Source organism: Thamnophis elegans, chromosome 1 (assembly GCF_009769535.1).
Source record: "Thamnophis elegans isolate rThaEle1 chromosome 1, rThaEle1.pri, whole genome shotgun sequence".
NCBI classification, from domain to species: Eukaryota; Metazoa; Chordata; class Lepidosauria; order Squamata; family Colubridae; genus Thamnophis; species Thamnophis elegans.
Genome location: NC_045541.1, coordinates 171,010,075 through 171,037,153, shown reverse-complemented (window position 1 = coordinate 171,037,153; position 27,079 = coordinate 171,010,075). Strand labels below are relative to the sequence as shown.

Genomic DNA, 27,079 nt, shown 5'->3' with positions numbered 1-27,079 from the left:
CTAGTTAAGCTTATTAAGAGTTTCCCGTGGAGAAAGAAAAAAAGTGGAAAAAGGTGTCATTTTATTATACTATTCTGTTTACTTGCTTTTCTGGTGTTATGGGAATAAAAATGAATACCTGGTAGGCAGAATTTTTTTTTGGGGGGGGGGGGGATTTTCTCCCAAAAACTAAGGTGCGTCTTATAGTCTGAAAAATACGGTAATCATTTCTTCTCCATTAGAAGAATGGGAGCAATGAAGATGGTTATTTTTTTAAATGAAGCCACAACATTCTGAACTGAAGTCACTGATGTATTTAAAAAGTACACAAGGAAAGAAACGAGACAAGATCAACTGGTGCCTTTTAAAAAACGGTGCCAGGGAAAGACAGGAAGAGTCCCCAAAGAAAGGACTTTTCAACTGGTGGGTGGTGGTGGAGGAATGTTCCCTGGTCCTTCCGTAGGGAGAGGGGGTCTCAGCATCGGGGGCATTGGAGCAGGAGGAGGAACGCCAGGGGCTGGGGGCATCTGGGGTGGACCTGGGGGCAAGGGTCCCGTCGGTGGAGGCATGGGAGGCAGAGCCATACCCCCAGGAGGAGGGGGTGGGAGAGATTCCGGGAGTGGTGGCCGGGGGGGCAGGCCATTCATGAGAGGGGGTGGGGGAGGCCGCTTCACGGTAGCTGGAGGTGGGATACTTTGAGGAGCAGGTGGCTTCTCCATCTTGAAATGGAATTGAAGGAAGAACTAAAAAGGAAAAAAAAAAGGGGGGGGGAGAGAACATTAGATTTTATTTGACTGCAAGGACCCAGTTAGATCTTCCCAAGGTAAAGATAAAGGTTCCCCTCGCACATATGTGCTAGTCGTTCCCAACTCTAGGGGGCAATGCTCATCTCTGTTTCAAAGCCAAAGAGCCAGCGCTGTCTGAAGTCGTCTCCATGGTCATGTGTCCGGCATGACTAAATGCCAAAGGTGCACAGAACACTGTTACCTTCCCACCAAAGGTAGTTCCTGTTTTTCTACTTGCATATTGACATGCTTTTGAACTGCTAGGTTGGCAGAAGCTGGGACAAGTAATGGAAGCTCACTCCATTACACAGGATTAAAACCGCTGAACTGCCAACCTTTCTGATCGACAAGCTCAGCCTCTTAGCCACTGAGCCACCGCGTCCCAATAGATCTTCGTAAAGGATTCCTCAAAACCAGGACTTGGGAGTAAACTTTCTCAAGAAGCTTTCTTGAGCTTCTTCCGATCAATTCAGTCTGATTCACAGAGTTCCTACCTAGCTGGCTGGAAACAAATCTATCATCCCAACTGATTGGGGCGAATCCAAGTTATGCAAAAGATGTAAGACAGAAATTTCTACAGTTTTATAAATTTTGTTTTTAGAGACTCTGTCTCTGAGTCCCCTCCAGCTTCCAAAGAACCCGCCTCCAAGGATTATGCTACAGGAATCACAGGAGTATCAAAAGGCACCCAGCCTGCCCCTCCAACATCTAGGATTAAAAAGATCGTTATGCAACAAGGTGATCTTTACTTTTCTAATAACGATGCTGATTAAGCTTTCTGAACTTGGCTCACAATTCCTCTCAATAGTGAAAGAAAGTTTTTTTTTTAAATGAGTTTTCAAATTATTCATCTCCCCTCAACAAGGGTGGCTGGCGGCTTTTAACCTCTTAAACCATTTACCTGTTTTGTTTCTCGATTCCAGTGAGTCCAGAATTTGCCTTCAGCTTTGTCAATCTCCCTACTGGGCACCTGCAAAAGAGGAAGGTTAGGAGGGATGCCAAGCTGTTGCATCACAGGACATCAAAGGCTGGGTTTCAGCAACTTATGAAAGAAGGCAGCCAGTTTGTTCAAAGTGAAAATAACAGAAGGGGAGGGGGAGAAAAAAAACACCCTCTTTTTCCCTATCAAGGCCAAGATAAAAGAGTCGAAGATGCTTTGATCTTTGCATCAATTGAAAGGAGGAAAAGCAAGCAGAGAGAAACATCTGCCGCTATCTAGTATTGAACTCTCAACCTTCCGAGAGGGAAACAAGTGTTTCACCACTACGCTACACCCACCACATTTTGTATCGGATAACTCATGTGCTGCAAACTATCAATCTTGACAGCCCAAGTGCAGCATCCAATATTTGGCTATATCCAATACAGCAGCAATAGCCGGGACTTATCAATTGAAAGAAACTAATAATATCTCTCATTCAATCCATCAAATAATCAGGAAATGTCTCCTTGAGAAAGGACAGTCAACCAACTACAGGGATGCTTGAGAATCAAATTCAGCTTTCAGGATTTGATCTCACGATACAAATCGTTCAACACAAACGGAAATTCTAGAACAACTAGATTTTATTTTCAATGCAAAGTTTAATAGAAACCCTAATCTTAGAAAAAGGCAGGGCTAGATGAATCAAAAGTTGGAATTAAGATTTGCCAGGAGAAATATCAACAGCCTCAGATATGCAGATGATACCACTCCAATGGCAGAAAGTGAAGAGGAACTAAAGAGCCTCTTGACGCGGGTGAAGAAGGAGAGTGCAAAAGTTGACGGAGATCAGGGCACCTGGCCCTCTCAATTCCTGGCAAATAGATGGAGAAGAAATGGAGGTAGTGACAGATTTTATTTTCCTGGGCTCCAAGATCACCGCAGATGGGGACTGCAGTCAAGAAATTAAAACACCTCCTGGGGAGGAAAGCTATGGCAAATCTAGACAGCATACTAAAAAGCAGAGACATCACCCTGACAACAAAAGTGCGTATAGTCAAGGCTATGGTTTCCCCAGTTGCAATGGATGGCTGTGAAGGTTGGACCATAAGAAAGGCTGAGCGCCAAAGAATGGAGGCCTTTGAACTCTGGTGCTGGAGAAGACTCCTGCGAGTCCCTTGGACTGCAAGGTGATCCAACCAGTTAGTCCTAGAGGAGATCAACCCTGATTGCTCTTTAGAAGGCCAGATCCTGAAGAGGAAACTCCAATACTTTGGTCACCTAATGAGAAGGAAGGACTCACTGGAGAAGAGCCTAATGCTGGGAAAGATTGAGGGCAGAAGAAGAAGGAGACGACAGAGAATGAGGTGGCTGGATGGAGTCCCCGAAGCAGTCGGCATGAGCTTAAATAGACTCCAGGGGATGGTAGAAGACAGGAAGGCCTGGAGGAGCGTTGTCCATGGGGTCGCGATGGGTTGGACACAACTTTGCAACTAACATCAGCAATCTTAGATTTCTGCTTCATGCCATTCCCCTTTCTTTCCTTTATGAAACCGAAAGCCCTCAAACCAAATCCCTTCCCAGAAGCACTTACGTTTCCACCACTAAATCTACCCTTTTGTATGTCCCAAGAACCTCAACAAAAGAGGCCAGACTAGAACATTACCTTGAAAGCGATGGTCTCGTAGGGTTCTGCTGCCATCAAAAGGTACTGCCAACGCCGGTCGGGAGGCTCAATTCTCTGCTCGTAGGCTGACATAAAGCGGTGCCTCGGCATGATAGTTTCAGCAATCTCCGGGTAATCGATCTGTGTGGTGCAGAGCCAGAAGAAAGAGAAGTTGGAAGTGCCGTTTAAATCCAACAAATCCAACTGCCTGATGATATGGATAACAGCCGAGGACAAAAAGAAGGGGAGGGCCAGAAAGAGCAGGACTGTTCTATGCTCAGTTTCACAAATAGATACTCAATAGTTGGGGGAATCAATAGGAAAAAAATATTCGTAACTCAGGCCTAAACTGCGGGGTTCCTGGTGCTCACTGAGCTTGGCTGTTCTCCTGAATGACAGAGAACAGAACAGAACAGAATAGAATTAGAATAGAATAAAAAATTAGAATAGAATAGAATTAGAATAGAATAGAATTAGAATAGAATAGAATTAGAATAGAAAATTAGAATAGAATAAGAATAGAATAGAAAATTAGAATAGAATAATAGAATAGAATTAGAATAGAAAATTAGAATAGAATGGAATAGAATGGAAGGGAAGAGAATTCTTTATTGGCCAAGTGTGATTGGACACACAAGGAATTTGTCTTTGGTGCATATGCTCTCAGTGTACAAAAATAAAAATAAAATAGAATACTTTAGACCAGTGTTTTTCAACCACTGTGCCGTGGCACACTAGTGTGCCGTGACATAGTGTAAGGTGTGCCGTGGGAGAATTACTTTATATATAGTCAATATAGGCACAGAGTTAAATTTTTTTAACATTTTCTAATGGTGGTGTGCCTTGTGATTTTTTTCATGAAAAAAGTGTGCCTTTGCACAAAAAAGGTTGAAAAACACTGCTTTAGACAAGAATCATAAGACAACACTTGATAGTCATAGGTTATTAATAAGCAATCAAATCATACTAGGAAACAAATAAAACAATATAAATTGTAAAGTTACAAGCAATGTGGTTATAGTAAGTGGGAGGAGATAGGTACTAGGAAGGATGAGAATAATAATAGTAATACAGTCTTAGTAAATAAAATTCATACAGAGAACACACAGGAGAAAAATTCATACAGGAGAACAACCAAACTCAAGGGAGCACCAGGTATCTCAAACATTGGTTTTTTTTCACTGGGCCAAAGTCACTTATTGTACCTATTTTTTAAAAAAATATACAGGTATTCCTCAATTTATGACCATAATGGAGCCTGCCCATCATAAATCTCGATGGTTAATCACATGATTGGCCAGATTTTACCACCTTTTTTTGTGGCAATTGAGTGCTGCAGTTGTTGAACGAACCAACGGTAAACCTGCAGTAAATGCCAGCTTTTGGCAAAAACCGTTGTAAAGTCAAGTCATGTTGCCATGGAACACTGCAAATGGCTGTAAAAGCAGCCCCAAGATAGATCTGCCGGTCACTTCAATTGGTCGCTAAGCAACTGGGTTGTAAGTTGAGGACTACCAACATGTAAATTTTTATTAAAGAAATTAAATTTAGATGCATTTTACCTGGAAAAGGAGGCTCTGCTGGCCTGTTTCTGGGTCCCTCTGCTTGGTTACTGAAAGGAAGGGTTAAAGAGAGACCGAGGGGTCAGCAGGGCTTTGCGACAGGATCCTTTGGGCTTCAAGAGCTCGGAATCAAATCTCCTATTGAATGTCCCAATAGCAATAGCACTTAGACTTACTATATAAGTAGACTTACTTATTTTTCGAAGTATAAGACGCTCCGGAGTATAAGGTGCACATTAGTTTTTGGGGAGGAAAATAAGGGAGGGGGGAATTTCTGCCTCTGCCTACCACCATCCATCAGTATTCATCTAGCTAGTGTCCTTAGCAAACAGCCTGGTGAGCTTCAGCACATCAGCCTGATTCAGCACAAGCAGCTGATTGGCGGATAGAGTTCCTTCCCGGAATACCCCCGCCCCCAACACCAATCAGCTGTTCTCAGAGGGGAAGTTTAGCAACAGGTTTGCTGGTTGGGGCTCAAACGCAGCGTCAAAAATGCAGCTGAACTTCGCAGGGCGCTACTGTCAGTACAGCAGACGCTGTGCGGAACCGGTCCAAGACAAGGCAGCAGCTGTTCTGGGCTGCCTTTTGGACTCTGTGCCTCACGTTTTAAGCCTCCGAACGCCACGTTTTTGGTCTCCTGTGTTGCGTTTTCAGGCAGCAATGTGCTCTGGGGATCCCCGCATCCTTGAACGGGACTGAAAATGGAGCGTTCGGAGACCAAAAATGCAAGGCATGGAGGGAGGGGAGGAGGAGGGTGTTCGCTAAGCCATTACTCATCTCTAACATGTCACACTCCTAATTAGGGCCCCAGGCTACTTGCCATAGCCATGTCGTAAAGGCCTTTTGGAAGGTCCAAAGGGTGGGAGCAGATTTGACCTTGGCAAGGAGGGTGGGGTGGGGGGAATGTTCCAGAGGGTGTGAGCCAAGGTAGTAAAGGACCCCCCAAGCCAAAATTCCTTGCCTCACGGGGTCAGCAGCATGGCCCTTCTGCGGGCATGAGTGGGGCAGGCTAATTCCATTAGGGTGAGACGGTTTCTCAGGCCGCTTGGAGCCACGCCTACCTTTGTAACCTGGACGACCAATTTTCACAAATTTCTTCACTTCCACCTTCACCTTTTCTGGTGCAGGCTGAGCTGGGGCCTCTTTGGCTTCTTTGGCAGCTCTTCGAGCTCTGTAAATGAAAGGAAGGGGGAATTATCAAACCACACTGAGAAAAGGGAAGAGGGGATTTCTTTTACAGAGTTCTCCACCATTGGGGGAACGATAAATATTTAACACCTCTGCATAAGGTCTTTAAAATTATTCCTGCACAAGTCATGCTGCGCTCGGGTCTTGAACCCCGCTCTGTCAGCTTGCCAGCTCACAAGCTCAGCATCTTTACCTGCTGAGCCACTGTGCCCCCTTGGAAAAAAAATACTACTGGTAAGTAAAGGTAAAGGTTCCCTTTGAACATATGTGCTAGTCATTTCCGACTCTAGGGGGCGGTGCTCATCTCCATTTGAAAGCCAAAGAGCCAATGCTGTCCAAAGATGTCTCTGTGGTCATGTGGCCGGCATGACTAAACGCTGAAGGTGCACAGAATGAACGCTGTTCCCTTCCCACCAAAGATGGTCCCTATTTTTTTACTTGCATTTGTACGTGCTTTTGAACTGCTAGGTTGGCAAAAGCTGGGACAAGTAACGGGAGCTCACTCCGTTACGCGGCGCTAGGGATTCGAACCGCTGAACCGCCGACCTTTCTGATTGATAAGCTCAGTGTCTTAGCCACTAAGCCACCAGAGGGTAGCCACCGGTAGTCTAGTATAAACCCAAATGGTCATGTAAAGTCAATTTATATTGGTCTCATCACTTTATTAGCAACACTTGGAGACCTACATGAAATAGGTAGGTCTCCAAGTGTTGAAATATCCGAGACTGCTTAGAACAACTGCAGAATAACAAGAAGCAACAAGTGCTCTGGCTTGGTTCTCCCTCCATATAAACAAAACTGTCCAAATTGCTTTTAACTATACTTACTAGATCAAATAAACTTTCATGTAAAGCTTTAACTGTGAAACTGGCCTTCAGCTGGAGCCTTCAGACGATGCACCCACATACGCCTAGTGACACCCAATCTTGAGAAAATCAGACACACTGTCAGCCAAAGCCCTCAAGGGTACTCCTGAGACAGTTTCTTATCAGGTGGAGGAAGGCTGACGGATGTCATGAAAAACGCTACATCCCAGACTGGCCCAAGGCTGCAGAAAGACAATTGTGTCTTTGTGACTAGCTGATTTTTAGCTGATTCCCAAGATGCTCTTTGCTCTTACAGAGCATATAGGTTTTTGGCCTATGCAAGGATAGAGGAACAGGAGGGAGAGGTTTTGATAAAAGAAAGAAAAGAGGTGCTTACGAGTAGCAACTTACAAGTTGGTCTGATGTTTTTTCCCCTGGGTGTGTGCCAAGTAGCTTCCCTGTGGGATAAGAAGAAAGGGTGGGGGACATTAGTTAAATTCTGGGCCAAGCCTGACTGCCCCAAGGATAGACAGAGCTGGGAGGGAATCAGCAAAGTCAAGCGGCCTCAAATCTCCAGCTCAGCTTCAACTCTGCACTGTCAAGGGGCCAAACGTGTTTTTTTTTTTAAAGGTTTCAATTACAGTAAATGGGCTATTTATTCAGACTGCTGAAAATGTTCTTTGTTGGCAGCAGTTTTCAGAGTTTTAGATGAGTGTCTGGAGATGCTGGAGATGCCAGATGTTGTAAATCTTTTATATGGAAAGGAAATATTCGGCTATTCGGCTAAAGCTTTTCTATAGGTAAAGAGAAGCTGACTCGATACAATATGCTCGAAATGAGTTAACAAAACATAATTCCTGTAGACATCACCTGCATTGCAAAAACAAACTATAGTATGGGTTAATATGATGGTCTGGTTCTCACACTGAGCTGAGAGCATTTGCTGGGTTCCCACCTGCTAAACCATCTGTAAACAATAAGGTTCCCGACCTGTTATAGCCAATTGTGGGAACACAGACTAATAGTCTAGTTCCTGTGGTTTTGAGGAACAGGATTTAAACAGATTTGGAGGAAGCTGCTTCATATCCATATCATTTATTTGTTATGCACCATCAAAACAAAGCATGATTCAAAACATTTTGCAAAACAATCAACAAATGGAGCCGTAACAGTTAAAATGTAAATTAAACAACTAATCAAGGTTATTAAAAATACAAGGATGCAAGGATAACGACATCCAGCGTGGTTTAGTGGTTAACACACCAGACTAGAAAGTGGGAGACTGTTAATTCAAATCCTGCCTTGGCCATGAGCCAGCTGGGTAACATTGAGCCTGTCACCCACTCTCAGCTCAGCCCACTTCACAGGATGGTTGTTATGGAGAAAATAGGAGGACGATGATATGTGGGATATTTTTGCCATCTCAGGTTGTTTGAAAAAATAGTAAAGGTGGGATACAAATAAATAAAAATAATAAAAGAATTAGCAAAGCCAAATAAAACAATATCAATAATTAAACCAAACAGCAGGTTTTAGAAGGTCAGAAAGATTGCAACACAATTCAATTCTTCCAGAAATACTTGAGCTGAGCTTGGGGCATTTATAATAACATATTGCTATGTCACAACATTCCTTAGCGGACAAAGTGCATTTGCAAAAATAAGTCCTCACCTCATTGTTGTGCAGCGTTAGACAAAGTTTGCATTCATAAGACCCCAAGTGGTTTTTCATAAAATAGGGATCCTGTTGAGAACAAAAATAAGAGTTAAGTCTCAGTTTAGGCAGTTACAGAAAGCACACATGTACCACACCCAGGATGTAGACTTCACACACACACACACACACACAAATATATATAAATGTATGTATGTATGTATGTATGTATGTATGTATGTCTGTCTGTCTGTCTGTCTGTCTATCTATCTATCTATCTATCTATCTATCTATCTATCTATCTATCTATCTATCTATCTATCTATGTGTGGTGTGTATATATATATATATATACCACACATAGATAGATAGATAGATAGATAGATAGATAGATAGATAGATAGATAGATAGATAGATAGATAGAGAGACAGACAGACAGACAGACAGACAGACAGACAGACAGTTTGGTGTAATGGTTAAGTTCCAGGTTAGGAACAGGACACCCTAATTATTACTCCTGCCCTGGGCAGAAAGCCAATCTGTTGACCTTGAGCCAGTTATTTTCTCTCAACATTGGTAAGATGACAATGGCAAACCACTTCCAAATTTCCCACCAAAGGAAATTGCAGAAACCTATACAGTCAGTTACCAGAAATCAATGCTGACTTAAAGGCACAAAACCAAACCGATCACTACAGAAGTGAATTATTTCTGGAAATGAATTAAAATCTTGGGCCCCAATTGTGACCTCCTCCTGCATGTATTTTTTTTTTTTACAGCCGAGTTGCTATTATGGTATTTTTGAAAAGAAAATGATGCATATCCATGGGGAGAGGCATACAGCCAACAGTTATGTTTAATTTAGTATATACTTTCATTACCAGCCCAGTGCTGTGTGTCCAAATTGATAGCTACCAATCAAAGAGAGATCCTTCCCAAGCCTGCTGCCTCAAGATGATGCTCCTGAGGAATTCTGGGTGTCCCCAAAAAACATACTTTGGATCGATGTAGTTCAGAGCAGTTTTGATGGAAGAAGCAAGCCTTGAATGTTTGAAGTATACCGTATAAGACACTCTGAAGTATAAGATACACCTAGCTTTTGGGGAGGAAAACAAGAAAAAAAAAACTGCCTCTGCCTCCCAGCAATTTGCCTCCTTGCAGCAAACAGCCCTTTTCAGTTTCAGCACAGCCTGAGTAGCACAAGCAGCTGATTGTCGGGCCTCCTGACTCTCAGCTGTTTCAGACTGCAGGGATTGCAATAGCCTATGCCTTTGCACGCCCCATTTTCAACCTCTGCATCCCGTTTTCAGCCTCCGCACACCCCATTTTCAGCCTCCGCACACCCCGCTTTTGGCCTCTCCCCCCCTCAATTTTCCACCTGTTTTGGGCAGCAGAGATCAGAATGGGCAGAAAACAGAGGCCGAAAACGGGACGTACAGAGGCCAAAAAAGGGATGCAGAGGTTGAAAATGGGGCACCTGGAGGCGGCAATAGGCTATGGCCATGATGGCGAACAGGTGGCATGCAGAGGCATTTGTTAGAGCATGTGAGGCGTTGCTTTGTCAGCTCCAGCGTCCATGCGTGTGCTGGCCAGCTGACTTTGGCCTTCTTTTAAGGACGTTTTTCGCCCTCCAGAGGCTTCCTTGAAGCCTCCAGAGAGCGAAAAACAGCCCTACTGGCAAACCGGAAGTGACTTCTGGTTTGGCCATACGGTCGGTTTTTGCCCTCCGGAGCCTTCAAGGAAGCCTCCTGAAGGCGAAAACCAGCCCTACAAGCAAACCGGAAGTCCGTTCCTGAACTTCCGGTTTGCCCATAGGACCTGTTTTCCACCCTCCGGAGGCTTCAGGGAAGCCCCTGAAACCTCTAGAGGGCCTCTGGGGGGAGGGAGCTGTTTTTACCCTACCCAGGCTCCTAGAAAACCTCTCAAGCCTGGGGAGGGTGAAAAAAGTGCAACAAACCCGGGGGGGAGGGGGAAATCCTGGTTATGTGCACATGGCGCTGGGGTCGCGCGCATAGCATTATGGGTGTGGGCACGCCTGCACACGACCCCTCCCCCTATGCTTCCCCTGTTTTTGGCACGCAATCCAAAAAAGGTTAGCTATCACTGGGCTATGGCAATCCCTACAGCCTGAAACAGCTGATGGTCGGGAGGCCAATCCAACTGACAATCAGCTGCTTGTGCTAATCAGGCTGTGCTGAAGCTGAAACATGCTGTTTGCTGCAAGGAGGCAGAGGCCAAAGGATAGGGGCCGGCGGGTGGGCGGGACTACATTCGGTGTATAAGACACATCCAAATTTTCACTCTCTTTTAGGGGGAGAAAAGTGCGTCTTATACTCTGAAAAATATAGTAAATGCCATTTCTCAAATTTGAAGATTAAGCTAGAGATAGGTTGTTGAAAAATATGTGTTCTGTCTCAATCAAGCCATTCTTTATTAAGTGTATATACTGCTTTTCCTCCAGGAGTGTCTTTTGCCATGCATTACAATTTTCCCCCTTAATTTGATCCTTGCAAACAGCTGGCGAGATTGAGAGTATACGGCAAAAGACATTGTGGCAGAGGATGGACCTGCACCTGGTGTTCTTAGTCTGAATGTAACACCTTAACAGTTGAATGATGGTGGCTATGGAGCAATAGATTCATCAGACCTTTATTTCATTATAATGTTATATTTCCTATTTACCACACAACAAAAAAGTAGAAGCTCACCTTATTGATATCTATTGTTTCCAAGGCTAGTTGCCTCAGCCTCTCTCTGCGGTCCCTGTTGCTTTCTGAGGCTGAGGCAACGCCTCCACTCCCTGTTTTTCCACCTGGACGGTGCTGAAAATCCATGACTGAAGTCTTTGTGCTTCAAAATGCTGGGAATCGGAGAAAGAGAGGAGAAAATTAAGTTGGTGTACTTGAGTGGCAGTAAGCAAAGGACTATCTATATTGTGTTTTACACTGTGATCTACCCAAAGTCACTCTAGAGCAGGGCTGTCAAACTTGTGGCCCGCGGGCCGGATGCGTCACGCGCTGGCCACACCACACCTGGTTTAGCGAAGGGGGAGGGGGGAAAGCTGCAATACTTCACATGACGCCATCGTAAGGATGCAAGTTTGACACCCCTGCAATAGACTCGGATGCTACCAAAATGGTCTTGGTCTTAATATATCCTGAAAAAACTGGAAAATCTGCACAATAATTAAAAGTGGCAAAAAATCACGTGACAGTAAGTATTGTATCTCAATTGTTATAAAAAGGAATCCCTGCAGATTTTACTCTGCTAGTTGTAGTTGACTTTAGGGGGTGGCGCACATCTCCATTTCAAGGCCACTGAGCCAGTGCTGTCCAGTCATGTGGCCAGCATGACATCATGGAGCACTGATACCTTCCCACCAAAGTGGTACCTATTTATCTACTCGCATTTGCATGGTTTCAAATTGCTAGGTTGGCAAGAACTGGGGCAAAAATGAGAAATCACCTTGTTGCGTGACACTTGGGTCTCGAACCTGGGGTGTTGAGTTTCTAGCAAACAAGACCCGCACCTTACCGCTGAGCCATTGTGTCACTCATCTCAATTGTTATAAAAAAAAAAACTCTATTTAGCCAAACTGAAAGGCAGAAACCATAAAAACCAAAAAAGAATTTTAATGACAAGGTTTCCTAATAGAGTGGAAGGTAGTCGCCCTGAAACAAAAACAATGATCTTTCACTAGGACGTCAACATGACATGTGAGGAGCTTTAACATAAGTGAGAAGGCAAGCCTTTTGGTGTGGGTGACTAGAATGAATCCATATATAATGAATAATCCAATTAATAACCATTATATTCAGAATTAAGAGCACAAAAGAAAAATGCTGCACTAGCCAACTTCAATAGTCTGTAGGGAAACAAACTCCAAATTCACACACTACAACCTGTTGCAGGGTTCATCCTGGTTTGGTCACTGGGACCAGAGATTTTGTCTGAAGATGGGCTCCAGCACGAGTTCAAAAGACAAAACCCCTGGTCCTGATGACTGACCAAGTTGGAACCTGCAAGCATTATCCTGGGACATGAATATTCACTTTCATTTGTGACTACAATCTGTTTCTAAGATGAAAAGGGTGACCTTCTCTTCTGGTTGGTGCTGCCGTAGAGGTTGTACACCGTTCTCCTTTACTTCAGTGCCCATTCTTGCCTTAATTAATCCTTCCAGGCTAAGCTTTCATTCTCCCTTGGCTAATTCTCCACATTCTTCCATGCAGGAAGACAGAAAATCTTTCTCCAACTTTTTACGAACCAAAACCGTAGTCTCCGCTCCATCTACAATCACCCTGCCTCTTTCTCCTGCAATGCAATAATGCTCCTTTCCACTCTAGCTCCAGTGTTTCCAGCTCCTCCACCCTGTTAACTGTCATTCATTATACCTTTTCGATCATCACAGATAATCTTCAATTTATGACCATAACTGAGTCAAAAGTTTCAGTGGCTCAGGAAGACATTTGTCTATGGAGGTTCTCAGTCATCCAGGTCATGGTTGTCCTTGTCCCAAAGATCCTTTTTTCCCCAAGAGGCAACTGGACTTTCTGGTTTTTCTTTTCTTTGGAGATGTTTCGCTTCCCATCCAAGAAGCTTTTTCAGCTCTGACTGGATGGTGGGGAATGGAAGGACTTATACTCCTTGATTCTTTCATTGAGGAGTTGGAGCTGTGCTTTCTGCAGGATGTTTTCTTTATACAAGGAGTATAAATCCTTCCATTCCCCAACATCCAGTCAGAGCTGAAGAATCTTCATGGATGAGAAGTGAAATAACCTAAAAAACAAATAAACCAGAAAGTTCAGTTGCCTCTTGAAAAAAAAAGCACCTTTGGGACAAGCAAGACATTTGTTAAGTGAGTTTTGCTCCATTTTACCACACTTCTTGCCCGAGTTAAGTGAATCACTGAGTTGTTAAGAGAATCACTGAAGTTGTTTAGTAACACGGTTAAGTGAATCTGGCTTCCCCATTGACTTTGCTTGTGAGAAGGTCCCAATCATAGAACCCAGGGATACAAAAACCGTTATATAAATAGGAGTCAGTTGCCAAGCAGCTGAATCTTGATCACGTGACCACAGGGATAATGCAATGGTTGTTAAGTGTGAAAACTGGTCGCAAGTCACCTTTTTCAGTGCCGTTGTAACTTTGAATGGTCACTAAATAAAGTGTTATAAGTCGAGGACTACCTGTTCAAGCTTATACAAGGGAATGCAGGTCTTCCTTCCTCCAAAGCAGGGCATTTCCTCTATTGCCCCCATTCCCACGATCGGCTGAGCCCCATTAAGTTTGGAGGCCTGTTTTCTCCTCCCATCAGTCCTGCTGCTTCCCCTCCAGTCTCACCACCACTTAAGTTATACCGTCCTCCCGCATGTCTCTCCCCCCCAGGTTTAATTTCCCCCATCATGGCCTCGGAGCTCTGCCCTTCTCTCAAGGCTGGCGTTCTCTCTCCCTCTTACCTCACCCGTGCCGTTTCGACTCCCTCTCGCTTCCTCAGCCGCCGAGGGGCACCGAATCCCCCGAGCGACCAAGGCCGCCTTTACCGCGTCGCCGTGTTACCGCTAGAATTTACTACTAGGCCAAAAGCGCTTCAGGAGCTTCCACTTCCGGGTTAGATCACCGTCGGCGATAGGATATTCTCCCGGAAGTATATCAAGAGGAGGGGCGAAGAAGAGGGGGGGAAACTTCCCAGGCGTCTACTCTAGGAATAGAAGAGGATCAGAGAGAAAGAGGCCACTTTGCCGGGAGGGCGGTGGGAATCGGACCCGGAAGTGTTACGTAAGGGCAAGTCCGGGTCGTGAGAAAGCCATGGCGGAAGTAAGAGGGAAGAGGCCATCGATCCGAGAGGCCGGGGGGGCGGGGCTGCGGTGGAAGCGATGCGGTACAACGAGCGGGAGCTGCTGTTGCTCTCCCGAAAACCGGCCGAAAAGGCGGCGGAGGTTCTCATGCGCGCCCCCAAGAAAGGAAGCGGTAAGGAGAAGGGGCAGTGACGTCACGGTGGGAAAGGGAGGGGGGATGTGACGACACGAGACCGGGGGAGGCTAATTGCGTCATCTGAGGGCGCTGGGAAAAAAGGAAGCGAGACGTCCAAGGGCCTCTGGCATGACTGCCATCCCTGAGGACTAGACCCTTGAGTGGGCTTTTATCAGCCCTCTGGTTACTAGTCCTCGGTTCCAGCTTCTATGCAGTTTATGTCTTCCATAATATCTTTTTCATTTTCACCATGACTCTGATTCATTTACCGATTTCATGTTTACGCTTTGTATATTTATTTTGTATTTGCTTTCTGCCTAGTGCCTCCTGGTCCCTGAAACTAATAAATTTATAGTAAAACACAGGTAGTCCTCAACTTAGGGCCGCAACTGAGACCAAAATGTGTGTTGCTAAGTGAGAAATGTGTTAATTGGTACAATATGTGACAGTTGGAATTTTGCCCCATTTTACGACTTTTCTCCCCGCATTTGTTAAGTGAATCACTGCATTTTTTTAAATAGTAGCACATGTTGCTAAGTGAATCTGTCGTCGTCGTCGTCCCCCCGGACTTTACTTGTCAGAAGATCGCAAAAGGGGATCACAGGAGTCTGGGACACCGCAACCGTCATAAATGGGAGTTTAGCTGTCAAGCCTCTGCATGTAAATCGCATGACCATGGGGATGCTGCCATGGTCATAAGTGAAAAATGGTCACAAGTCACCTTTTTCAGTGCCGTTGTAACTTCGAACGGTCACTAAATGAACTGTCGTAAGTTGCGGATTACCTATAGTTCACCTTTAAGGTGCTAGTTTTTGCTACAACCGACTGACAACCAACTTCTAATGGAGTTCGTTTAAAATTACTTTCTTAAACCAAACATATTAAAATCTTCCTTAATATGGCTGCATTTTTATATATTTTTTTATATTATAGATACAGATGCACAAACCTCTAGTTCAGAGGCTTCCGTATTCGGAAGGCCTATCTGCCAAAGCAGGGTGCTCTGCTCCATACCTTTCCTTGGTATTTCCATCTCCTACTTCCTAGCCCCTTAGCTTGCTCAGTTCTTGAGGGAGGGGCGGTGACTTTGGAGATTCTTCCCATCATAATGCGGCTGTCAATTCTGAGGTTTGTTTTAGGTCAGGTCTCTGGGGTACTTTGGCTGCCCTGATTTCAGAAGGTGCTGCACTTGGGAGAATTAACTTCACTGTTGGCTTATTGGATAATGTCAGTACTGTACGTGATAATTGGTAACTTGCTGTGCCACTGTGAATACTAAAGCTATTCTGTTTAAGTGAACAGTTTGGCTATTTTGCTTATTCATATGCATGAAGAGCCGAGGTGGCGCAGTGGTTAGGGTGCAGCACTGCAGGCTACTTCAGCTGACTGCAGTTCTGCAGTTCGGCTGTTCAAATCTCACCGGCTCAAGGTTGACTCAGCCTTCCATCCTTCCGAGGTGGGTAAAATGAGGACCTGGATTGTTGTTGGGGGCAATATGCTGACTCTGTAAACCGCTTAGAGAGGGCTGAAAGCCCTATGAAGCGGTATATAAGTCTAACTGCTATTGCTATGCATAGATACAGCATTATTGCATCAGGGATTAATAACTAGACTCCTTTTAGCACCACTTGCATGGTTTACCAATACGATAATCCCTTTCTAGATCTTATGATAACCCTTCCAGTTATGTTGGATTGTAATTCCTCACCCCCAGTAGGATAACACATATTTGATTTTAAGGATTTTAATGCCCTTTTTTGACCCCTCCAGATTTAATTTTCTTAATGCGAGTCTCCAGAAAGAGAATTATTAAAGGGCAGGGAAAAACTGTTCTCAGGCATTCTGAATCTACAGGACAGAATGGGCCCATTTATTATAATATCGAGTGGTACTGATTTCATTAGGGGGGGCTAAATATTCTTAGGGCAACTTTTGAGGGTAAAAAGCTTTTTATTCTAACCACTCTTTGCCATGAAGTGACACAGGTAGGGAGACAAAGAGGTATCGTGTCATATACTGAAGCTAACAGTAGTTTAAAGGTGTTAATGTGCTACCTATGCTGGTAGGAAAGGTTTGAGCATCCTTTGATTATAACTGGTCTCAGGTGCACAGTGTGGACCTGCTGGGGTGTAGCAGATGCTGAGTTATGCTATTCCAAACTCAGGGGCTGCTTACAGGCTTCCTGCTGACAACCCAGCTGTCAAACTGTGGCTGCCCAGAGTCACTTGGCTGTGTTGGGCAGCCATAGAAATCGAATAAATGAGTAAATAAAATTAAAAAATGGTTTGTTGTGTCCCTTTTCACTTTGCAGCCTTGAAGAAACGCCTGGTGAAATTAGTGGTCAATTTCCTCTTTTATTTCCGAACAGACGAGACTGAGGTAACAGTAGTTAGCAACGGTGTTAAAACGTGATATGAATTGCACTTTAATTGCACCTAGGTCTAAGGGGTTAGTGCATCTTGCAGTAATTGGGTGATCACCAAAAAAATTTTTTTCCTGGTATTTGGCCGTCAACCAGGATGCAGGAATCTGTGGCCCTTCAGCTATAATTGAATTATTGGCTCTGCTTTCTGAGACGTGTAAAAATCAGAACATCCAATATATCTGGAACAATAAGGTTGCCCACTCCTGTAATAAAAGTAAGAGTTGGGATGTATTTTTAAGTTCAACCTAGGCCCCAAAAAATTGTTTTGTCCTCCCTGGCCCCCATCAGCACATTGCAGGCTTCAGCAGGGCTGGGGGGAGGCAAAAATTTTCCCTCCCCCCCAGCCCTGCTGAAGCCTGCAGAGTGCTTCTGGGGGGTGGGGGAAGGCAAAAATGCCCCAATTTTTGCAAAAAATAGCCTGTTTTCCACCCATTTTTCACAAAAATGGGATGTGGAGGCAGGCCTTTGAGAGGCCAGAAATGGCTGTATTTGGTGTATAAGACGCACCAACATTTTGATGTTCTTTTAGGGGGGAAAGGTGCGTCTTATACTCTGAAAAATATGGTACGTGTAAGTGCTATTGCTATAAAAGCCCATGAAATATTGTGGATTCACTTAACACGGTATAGTTTGCTTAACCACCATGCGGGTTCCCTTAATGTCCACTGTGAGTTACTTTCCACTTACAGCCATCATAAAAAGAGTTGTAAAATTGAGTCCAGTCACTTGGTGCCTCGACTTACAACCAATAATGACTGATGACAAAAATTCTGGGGTCCATTGTAGTTGTAAGTCAAGGACCACCTATAACACTTCCATCTTCATTGAAAAGTGGATCTGATTCTTTCTCTCCCCACCCCTATCTCTCCTCAGCCCATTGGTGCTTTATTGTTGGAACACTGCAAGATCAGCAAAGAAGAAGGAAAAAACGTCTTTTCCATCAGTAAGTGCTTTAAGAAAGAGTTGTTGAGATGTTTGTGTCAGGAGAAAATTTCTCCCCCTTAGAAAATTGGCAGCCTTTCATTTTTAACATTGACAACATACCAACGTCACTGATTACGTTGAGCCAATTCACTGGTCCATTCAGTCTCGGTTTGCTGGCTCTGACTGGCAGCTGCTTTCCCTATTTATAAAGTTATTTATACACACCCATTTGCATTATTTTTTTTTACACCCGTTTGCACTACTCAGGTGATCCTGAGGGCACAGATAAGCCTCCCAAGTTGTTTCAGGGACTCTCAGAAAGGGTGCTAATGGCCAGGGGACTATACATCCTTCCATCTTCCACCCTTCAGTCAGAACTGAAGAAGCTTCTTGGATGAGAAGCGAAACATCTTCAAGGAAAAACAAAAGTCCAGTTGCCTTTTGAAAAAAAGCACCTTTTGGACAGCCATGACATAATGATCGAGAATCTCCATAGACAGTTGTTATACATTTTACCCCCAATCTCTTCCTAGCAATGGGACTTGAGGGGGAGGAAGAGTTAAAAGATTTGCTCCTTGCACGTCCTTTTCAGGCAGGAGTAGAACAGCTTCTTCTCCTCTTTCATTACTTGAAGCTGGAGAAATCTCATATTGCTGGCTAAGAGAGAGGTCTTGAGAGCGACTAATCAGGGAATGGGACTTGGGGAGAACACCAGTGGTGGGTTCCCGGAAATTCGGCCCGGTACAGGACTACTGGTGGTAGCTGGGAGTAGCGCCTACCGTACTGGAACGGTGGCTCGTGTGGCCCACCCGCCCGCCTACGTTCCTTACTTCTTTTTGATGCAAACGGGCCAATTGCGTGCACAGTATTGCGGCGTGTGTGTGACCTCCGCCAAGCAGCTGAGTGTCGCTGGGCAGGGGTGTGTGCATGGATGTGCAGCGCGCGTGCCTTACAATGCCTGGCCCCGTCACAGCATACCGGTTGCGACGGGATCCGGAACTCACCACTGGAGAAGACAGCTAGTTCAGCGAGATCTCAACAGTCTATGACCAGTTGTGGCCATTCCAGTCTAAAAGCAGATAACTGTAGCTTGAGATGGAGCCTTTCTCCATCTTTTGGTTGCCACAATGTAAAAAAGATGTGGAGACTCTAGAAAGAGTGCAGAGAAGAGCAACAAAGATGATTACAGGACTGGAGACTAAAACATATGAAGAACGGTTGCAGGAACTGGGTATGTCTAGTTTAATGAAAAGAAGGACTAGGGGAGACATGATAGCAGTCTTCCAATATCTCAGGGGCTGCCCCAAAGAAGAGGGAATTAAACTATTCTCCAAGGCACCTGAGGGTATAACAAGAAGCAATGGGTGGAAACTAATCAAGGAGAGAAGCAACTTAGAACCATTGAGAAATTTCCTGACAGTTAGAACAATTAATCAGTGGAACAACTTGCCTCCAGAAGTTGTGAATGCCCCAACACTGGAAGTCTTTAAGAAGATGTTGGATAGCCATTTGTCTGAAACGGTATAGGGTTTCCTGCCTAGGTGGGGGGTTGGACTAGAAGACCTCCAAGGTCCCTTCCAACTCTCCTATTGCATTTTTACTCTGGGGGAACCCTTAAAGTAATGTTTAAGTCTCAGGGAACCTCTGCATAAAAACAGCAAAAAAAAAAAAGTGAGGGGAAGGACACCTAGCACTGATGATATTACCTAGTTGGGTAATGAAACATCTGTGGGGCAGGAACCCCAACCAAACTCAATGAGCACCAAAGACCCTACAGTTCAACCCTGAGCTACAGATCCTCTTGCAACAGAATATACTCCATTCCTTCTGGTGGTGAAAAAAGTCACACTTTAATGGAATTCTGTTAATACGATTCAAGATGTTCTTCAAATTGGTAACATTTTGCATAGCTCTTGACAAAGCCAGCTTTAGTTTGATCCTGCTTAGACGGCTGTAATTTCCTGGCAGGGTTGAGATAAACTACATCATGAAATTGGAATGGCTAGTTTTCCCAAGAGTTGAGAACATGATAGCAAGGAAGGTCACGGGAAAGGTGGAGCTGATTTGGGAGTTGTTTGGTGGAAGGGAACAGAGAGACTCTGGGGAAAAATCAACAATTCTGCTGTCAAGAATTCAAACAGCAATGTGGGAGTCTCTTGTAAAATGTCCCTTCTGATCATGATAGGAAAACATCAGAATTCTTTGCATCTGGGCTTGAAAATCAGCATGGCCCCTAATTAATTGGCCCATTAGCCTTTGCTCAGGTCAGTATCTGCCTTCCGTGTCAATGGTTTTCACTACCACGTTATTTAGGTGGGGGGAGGATCTATTGCCCATCTCGCTCTCAGAGTGATACTGTAGTGTGTAAAACGTAAAAAAAAACATAAAAACACAATGCACAACAAGTTCAGTAAAATAGGAGCCAAAGTAAAAACACAGATACAATAAGTAAAAAACTAAAAGCTAATGGGAGTGTTTTCAGGGTCGTAACACCCCCCAGGATTGCATGCCCCTCTTCGAGCCCTGTACATAAGTTGGCATAGCCAGGACTTGACACTTTCCCAAGAGACCAAGAGAATGAAGGCCAACCCCATTTCTGAAAGGATATTTCATCAAGTAGGGGCAACAACAGAGAAGCGGCTCTTCCTGGACCCCACTGTTGTGGCTTGCCAGCAGAGCTGGCAGCAGAGTCGGACAGTGAGGAGGTTGGGGAGGAGCATGGGGCAGTCCTGGAGGCTAGGGAAGACTCAGAGGGCTCTGTATTGGAGGCAGAGGTGGGGCCAAGGCCATTGGGCAGTTCTCAGCTGCCTTCGGAGCTAGACAGCAGTAAGGCAGAGGAACAGCTAGAGCCTGTTCCCAGTGTGCGCATGCACAGAGCTGCCAGAAGAAAAGAACAGCTAAGAAATCAGGGTCAGCTTGGGAGTAAAGCCACAGGTGGATGGTGAATGGCCCCTCCCATATGAAATAGAAGTGAAATGGGAGCGGGCTTTTTCAGGAAACCGTTATTTTGTTTCAGGAGGGTGAAAATCTGTTCGTGAATCTCAGAGACTCTGTGCCCAGTCTTTACTACTGCAACATGCTCTACATGGGGCAGCCCTTGAAGAGTATTCGGCGACTTCAGCTTGTCCAGAATGCAGCCGCGCGAGCGATCGTGGGTGCACCTCGGTTCACCCACGTAACACCTATCCTCTGCGAGCTGCACTGGCTGCCTATTGGTCTCCGGATACACTTCAAGGCGCTAGTCGTCACTTATAAAGCCCTTCATGGTATTGGACCTGGGTACTTGAGAGACCGCCTGCTGCCAATTACCTCCACTAGACCGATTAGATCCCACAGATTAGGCCTCCTCCGAATTCCATCTGCTGGCCAGTGTCGACTGGCGACTACCCGGAGGAGAGCCTTCTCTGTGGCTGCTCCGACCCTCTGGAACGAACTCCCCGTGGAGATTCGAACCCTCACCACCCTCCAGGCCTTCCGCAAAGCCCTTAAAACCTGGCTGTTCCGACAGGCCTGGGGCTAAAGAACTGTTGCCCCCGTCTCGAATTGGTATGACTGTTGTGTGTTTTTTTTAACTATACAGTGTTTTGTGTTGTTCTAATTTTTTTGTTTGTATCCCCCTTCCCTGGTTGAGTTGTGAGCCTCCCTGAGTCCCCTTCAGGGGAAAAGGGCGGCATATAAATAAAATCAACATTCAACAACATTCAACATTCCTTGCCCAGCACTACGTTTGGGAAACATTTACATGGCAGCTTTCCAAGCTAGATAAGGTCTGTAGTCATAGATATTCCTTTGAAAGACTGTTTGCCAGGCCTTTGCTGAATGTGAATGAGAGGAATTCACATTCGTTTAATAAAAAGGGGTTTGGTCGGGACCAGGAATCTGCTTTGTACTTTTGGGGGAAGCCTAGGTCAGAACACCCGCCAGTTGAAATCCTTTCGTAACATATTTGCCCTGTTCTGAGAAAGTTGAGTTGAAGCAACAGAAGCAGCCAAGATGACTGTCGTTTTGTGGGCTTGTTTTTGTAGGCTTCCATGAAGAGCCAGAGAGGAAATACTACTTTGAATGTGATACAGAAGAACAATGCCAGGAATGGATTGACGTCCTTCGCAAGGCCAGGTGAGCTAATCTCGTCACCTGAAGGTTGATAAATCTTATTTGTCTGTCTGTATCTATCTATCTATTTGGAGAGAGTACCAATTCAAGGCAAGCCTGAAGGCAGGGACAATATTATCTGATTTACTTTAATTTTTATTTGGCACCTGCAATAGATTTATTAATAGGAACTACCGCATTTTTCAGAGTATAAGACGCACCTTTTTCCCTCAAAAAAGGGTGAAAATCTGGGTGCGTCTTATACACTAAATACAGCATTTTTGGCCTTCCGAAATCCCGCCCCCTTCACCAAAATGGCCATGCATAGCTTCTAGGAGCCTTCCAGAGAGCTCCTGGGGGCTGGGGAGGGCAGAAATGACCGAAAAACGTGCCATTTTTTGCTCAATTTTGCCCCCCCCCCCAGCTCCCAGGAGCACTCTATAAGCCTCCTAAAGGCTATTCATGCCCTTTTTTGACGAAAAATGGGCCCGTTTTTGTGAAAAACAGCCCATTTTTTGCTTGCTTTTGGGACCCCCCACCCCCGCAGGAGCACTCTACAAGCCTCCTAAAGACTATTCATGCCCTTTTAAAAAAAAAAAAACTGGCCCGTTTTTGCAAAAAACGGGCCGTTTTTGGGAGGTCTACAGAGTGCAGAAACTTTTAAAAAAAAATTGCCTCTTCAAAATCTTGGTGCGTCTTATACTCTGAAAAATGCGGTAAATAAACTATGTTGCCTTAAAAACATTTGCTGCCTACATTGGGGCTGCTTTGGAAAAACAAGGGAGAAAATAGGCTCATCTCTGCTGGGTGGCGTTTCTTTCTTAAGTGACCATCAGAGAGCGAAATGGTCGATCTATATCCCATCCGTTGCATCCAAACAAACTTTGGGCCAGTTCTTTCAGTTCTCCTGTTCTCTTTTGATCTACAGTTACGAATTCATGAGAAGCAGCTTGATCTTTTATCGGAACGAGATCCAGAAGATGACAGGGAAGGTAAGCCAGTGGCCACAACTGACAATTCTTTGCTCAGATTATTTACAGGCCTTGGAGATGTAGACACCAACCAGATTCACACACTTGCCACCAAGTTCCACTATGGATTATTTTAACGTTGGGTCTGTTGTGTGAATATTTGTAAATCACAGTGCAGAACTGGGTGCTGGTGTGTGGAACCCAGCCAATCATGGCTTAGCTAATAAAATTGGCTTATCTCCGTTGCAAGGATAAAGTCATGACTGTGGCTTGAAATAAGTTTGTGAGGCTGCTTGAACTGGCCAATAGGACAGCTTCATTTCTGAAGGCATTTCAGAACATTTACTAGCTAGAAGACAGCGATTGAAGGCCGGCAGGGAAGACGTGAATAGCTTTCTGCTCCTCTTCTCATGTGAGTTATAGATACAATTGTATACCGTGTTTCCCCAAAAATAAGACAGGGTCTTATTTGCTTTTGACCCCCGAAATAAGCGCTTGGCCTTATTTTGGGGGAGGTCTTATTATTTCTGAGGTGCAGAAAGCAGCGAGCATGGTCACCTCCGGGCTGCTGCTGTGGCAGACAGCATTGTGTGTCTCCCAGACACAAAATGGATAGGCAGTCCTTGAATTAATCTAGATGTGAAATGTTTTTAAGTGGCAGCGCAACACAGCCGCTCGTCAGCTGGATGCTTTTCAGTCAAAGTACCACTCAGCTGCAGGAGTAAATGGCGGTTGGTAAGGTGAGGCACGTCTCCGGGGCCTGCCGCTTTTTGCAGTCGCCATTAGCGTGACAGAAGGGACGTGGTGGGTAGGGTTGTGGGCGCTGCCGTTAGGTAAGGGCGTGTGGGGTGCATGGGGCACGTTCCCCACTCCCTTTCTCCCCCTCCGGCCTCGCCTTCTCACCTCGTGCTGTTTGCGCGGCAAGCAACCAGAGGAAATGGCGAGGACTGGCTGCGCTTGCATCTAAATATTTTCTGGAAGGGCTTATTTTAGCGCATCCACCAGTGGTGGGATTCAAATAATTTAACAACCGGTTCTCTGCCCTAATAACCAGCTGGGTAGGCGTGGCCCGGTGGTCATGTGACTGGGTGGGCATGGCCAGCTCAACATCATTCACGTTGATGGGCGTGTCGCATTTGTTGTTACAATGTCATAAGGGTTAACCGGAGAGACAGTTTCTGTAAGCAGGGCAATAAGGATTAGGCTAGAAACAACACCAGAATGTTTCCTTCCCGCCTTCCTTACAGGATTAGCCCTGTAAAGTGGAAAAGAACAAAATGAGATTTCTTCCAACAACCGATTCTCCCAACTGCTTAGAAAGTTAACCACCGGTTCTCCTGGATAGGTGCAAACTGGCTGAATCCCATTACTGGCATGCACTCAAAAGCCAGATTGGGCTTATTATCCAGGGAGGTCTTATTTTTGTGGAAATAGGATACTTAACTCGGGAATAACATGATTTCAAAAGACAGGGGATCAATCAAGCTGAAATCTTAGAAGCATCTAATGCTTAAAGTCTTGAGTTACAATTCTCCGATGAGGAACCAGAGCAAAAGGCAACGTGTCATGCTGTTCAACACCAAGCCAAGGCATCTGCTAACTTGGGAGGAGATACAGATGACCTCAGTGTAACATAAGGCCAGGCGAATGTAGGTAGCTGGCCGTTTTAACCAGCGTAGAAGAGAACACAAATAACTTGATGGAACAAACTGTCAACCTTCCTTCCTTCCTTGGATGCAGGACCCCTTGGAGCAATATGGCATCTCAGAGGAAGCACGTTTCCAGCTGCGGGCACGGAAGCTTTAATCCACGTAAGGTGAACACAGGAACTCCACGGCTGAAATGTCGACAAGAGTTAATTCTCTATTTTTTTTACGAACTTAAGGGAGGGGAAGGGAATGTTTCTTTTTTTAAAAAAAAACACTGTCCACACACGCTGTATTTCTTCTGCTCCTTTGTGATCTCGGTTTTGCGACTACCGATAGCCACAGCTACAATGAAGATTATTGATAAGGAGGATCAGTTTTGTGGGTTAATTGAATCAGTTCTGCCTCTCTTATGTACAGGTACAAAGAACAAGTTGTAAAAATAAAGGAAATGGGGAAAGGGAGCTTCAGATTTGGAAGGCCTCGGTTTTAATTCTCTTTCCAATCCTCTTTGGCAAGGCAGTGAGGTTTTAGTGGCAGATGGCAGAATGTGTTGTCCATCAGCAGAGATGAATTTAATAGGTACACCAGCTCTGCAGTGTTCACTCCCAAATCCTCCCAAACCTTTGTCAGATGGTCTTCCTACCATCTCCCTGCATTGGGTCTAATTAAGCATTTGAGTCAGATTGGAAGAACAGATCTAATACGGTATCTGTCTCTTCAGGAGTTATTGCAATCCATCATGAAACTTAACGTGTTTCCCCCAAATAAGCGCTTGGCCTTATTTTGGGGGAGATCTTATTATTTTTGAGGTGCAGGAGGCGGTGAGCGTGGTCACTTCATGGCTGCTGCTGTGTGGCAACATTTTCGGGGAGGGCTTATTTTAGCGCATGCACTCAAAAGCCTGATTGGGCTTATTATCTGGGGAGGTCTTATTTTGGGGGAAACAGGGTACCAAGGCCAGCAATTTCTCCCAGACACAAAATGGATAGGCAGCCTTTAACTTATTCTAGATGTGAAGTGTTTTAAGTGGAATTGTTGCCTGGCAAATGGACATGGCAACCAATGTTAATCAGTGCTCAAAATAGGTAGAGCGGGATTTACTGATCTGAAACAAACGATTCAACAGATTTTCAGCCTTTGAGGTGGCAAATAGATCGTTGGGCATCGCTGGCAGCCCTTACAGTCAGTAGTAATTATTTCCTGCAAGAATAAAAAGGGAAGGTAGAGCCTCTTTTCAAACTCTTACATGCTTAGTGTTTAGATTATGGGTGATGAGTGTAGTGGTTCATAGCAGCTGTGAAGATGCACTCCTGAATTGTCTGGTGTTTGTAAAAAAATGTCTCCTTTTATCCACCACATTCTTGGTGTTACTCGGCCTTTCTGTCGCTTCTTCCAGTATCTTTCTTGTCCAACTTTGGGAACTGGCAGCTGAATGTATTTTAAAATCTGCTGTGAAATATCTTCAGGCATTTTGAAAGTTTTCTTAACTTTTATCAAGAAAATGGGGAAATTGCTTCTCATATAGAATGCCTGTGGTTATTTAGAAAAGTTTTTAGAGCCATTAGAAATTCACGATGTACTGTACCCTCAAATCTCCCTTCTCTTCCCCTACCATTCCATCTCTGTATAATAAAAGAGCAATTACTTTTCCATGGATGGGTTTAGTTATTTTGCCTTATTTACCTGCTTTTATTTTCTGCTGCTCTGCCACTCGTGTTAAAAGTATTTAGTAGTAAGTGCGCTGGGCTTTCAGCAAACCCTTTATTTAGTGACTTATTATCTACTTGTCCTTTAGGATAGGTAAATATTTAGGAAAGAAACTTGCTTAGGTCTAGTGAATGGCACCCATACATATTGAAAAATTAGATGGGAAATGCTGTAATTGAAAGATATGGTACAATGGTTCTGAGATAACATCTTCCAGCTCCTTCAGAACTCTGGGATGTAATCTGTCAGAATCTTATACAGAATATCAGGATTGGAAAGAGAACTTATAGGTCATCTACTTTAACCCCCTGCTCAAGCAGGAGACCCATTTCTGACAAGTGGCTGTCTAGTCTTATCAACCAAGCGGTCAAGCCAGAAACACATGTCCAAGTTTGGCAAAACATTAAGTCAAAACCAGTTTGCTTCTTTGTGATGTAGCAGATTGTGTGGTTTATAAAGCATGGTTCATGCTTTCTGTTCCAGTTATTTATTTAACTACCTATTTTCTCTGACACTTTCTTTGAGAGCCCCCCCTCCCCGCCCAAAAAAACTACAACCACCACCAAACAACAATATTTGGAACAGGAATTCTTGCAAATCAGGCAGAGAGAACAAAAATGGTTGTTTGGGCAGAGCCATATTATTTGTAGACAGGGAAAACTGCCTACCCTAAGAATTTTAATGCCCCCAATGTTTAACCTCAATCCCATCTGCAGTCTTTGAGAAATTGTCATTGAAATGTCAAGGAGTTAAAATTTAAGGGTGAGCAAACCCGA

General features: G+C 44.6%; 2 protein-coding genes across 3 annotated transcripts; one reads left to right on the top strand and one right to left on the bottom strand.

Annotated features, from left to right (window-relative positions):
* Window positions 1-273: 273 nt before the first annotated feature.
* On the bottom strand, window positions 274-14,195 carry SF3A2 (splicing factor 3a subunit 2). 2 transcript variants are annotated; one of them, XM_032211098.1, is made up of 9 exons: window positions 14,022-14,195; window positions 11,271-11,422; window positions 8,580-8,651; window positions 7,320-7,366; window positions 5,976-6,085; window positions 4,915-4,964; window positions 3,353-3,493; window positions 1,666-1,734; window positions 274-722 (listed from the first exon to the last, which is right to left on the bottom strand). In XM_032211098.1, exons 2-9 carry the CDS (start codon window positions 11,394-11,396, stop codon window positions 396-398), a joined length of 942 nt encoding a protein of 313 aa, XP_032066989.1. In that variant the 5' UTR covers window positions 11,397-11,422; window positions 14,022-14,195; the 3' UTR covers window positions 274-395. The 2 variants fall into 2 exon arrangements, with proteins under 2 accessions (XP_032066989.1, XP_032067076.1); XM_032211185.1 differs by having other exon boundaries at window positions 14,027-14,195.
* A 183-nt stretch (window positions 14,196-14,378) lies between these two features.
* On the top strand, window positions 14,379-25,425 carry PLEKHJ1 (pleckstrin homology domain containing J1). Its single transcript, XM_032210983.1, has 6 exons — window positions 14,379-14,532; window positions 16,847-16,914; window positions 17,834-17,903; window positions 21,910-22,000; window positions 22,905-22,968; window positions 24,688-25,425. Exons 1-6 carry the CDS (start codon window positions 14,439-14,441, stop codon window positions 24,751-24,753), a joined length of 453 nt encoding a protein of 150 aa, XP_032066874.1. The 5' UTR covers window positions 14,379-14,438; the 3' UTR covers window positions 24,754-25,425.
* The last annotated feature ends 1,654 nt before the right edge of the window (window positions 25,426-27,079 follow it).

Coding starts and splice junctions, on each gene's coding strand:
- SF3A2 (XM_032211098.1), bottom strand. CDS start 11,396: ATGGATTTTCAGCACCGTCCAGGTGGAAAAACAGGGAGTGGAGGCGTT. Junction 6,086..7,319: donor AAAAAACATCAGACCAACTT/GTAAGTTGCTAC, acceptor TTTCATTTACAG/AGCTCGAAGAGCTGCCAAAG. Junction 4,965..5,975: donor TGGTCGTCCAGGTTACAAAG/GTAGGCGTGGCT, acceptor CCTTCCTTTCAG/TAACCAAGCAGAGGGACCCA.
- PLEKHJ1 (XM_032210983.1), top strand. CDS start 14,439: ATGCGGTACAACGAGCGGGAGCTGCTGTTGCTCTCCCGAAAACCGGCC. Junction 16,915..17,833: donor TCCGAACAGACGAGACTGAG/GTAACAGTAGTT, acceptor ATCTCTCCTCAG/CCCATTGGTGCTTTATTGTT. Junction 17,904..21,909: donor AAAAAACGTCTTTTCCATCA/GTAAGTGCTTTA, acceptor TTGTTTTTGTAG/GCTTCCATGAAGAGCCAGAG.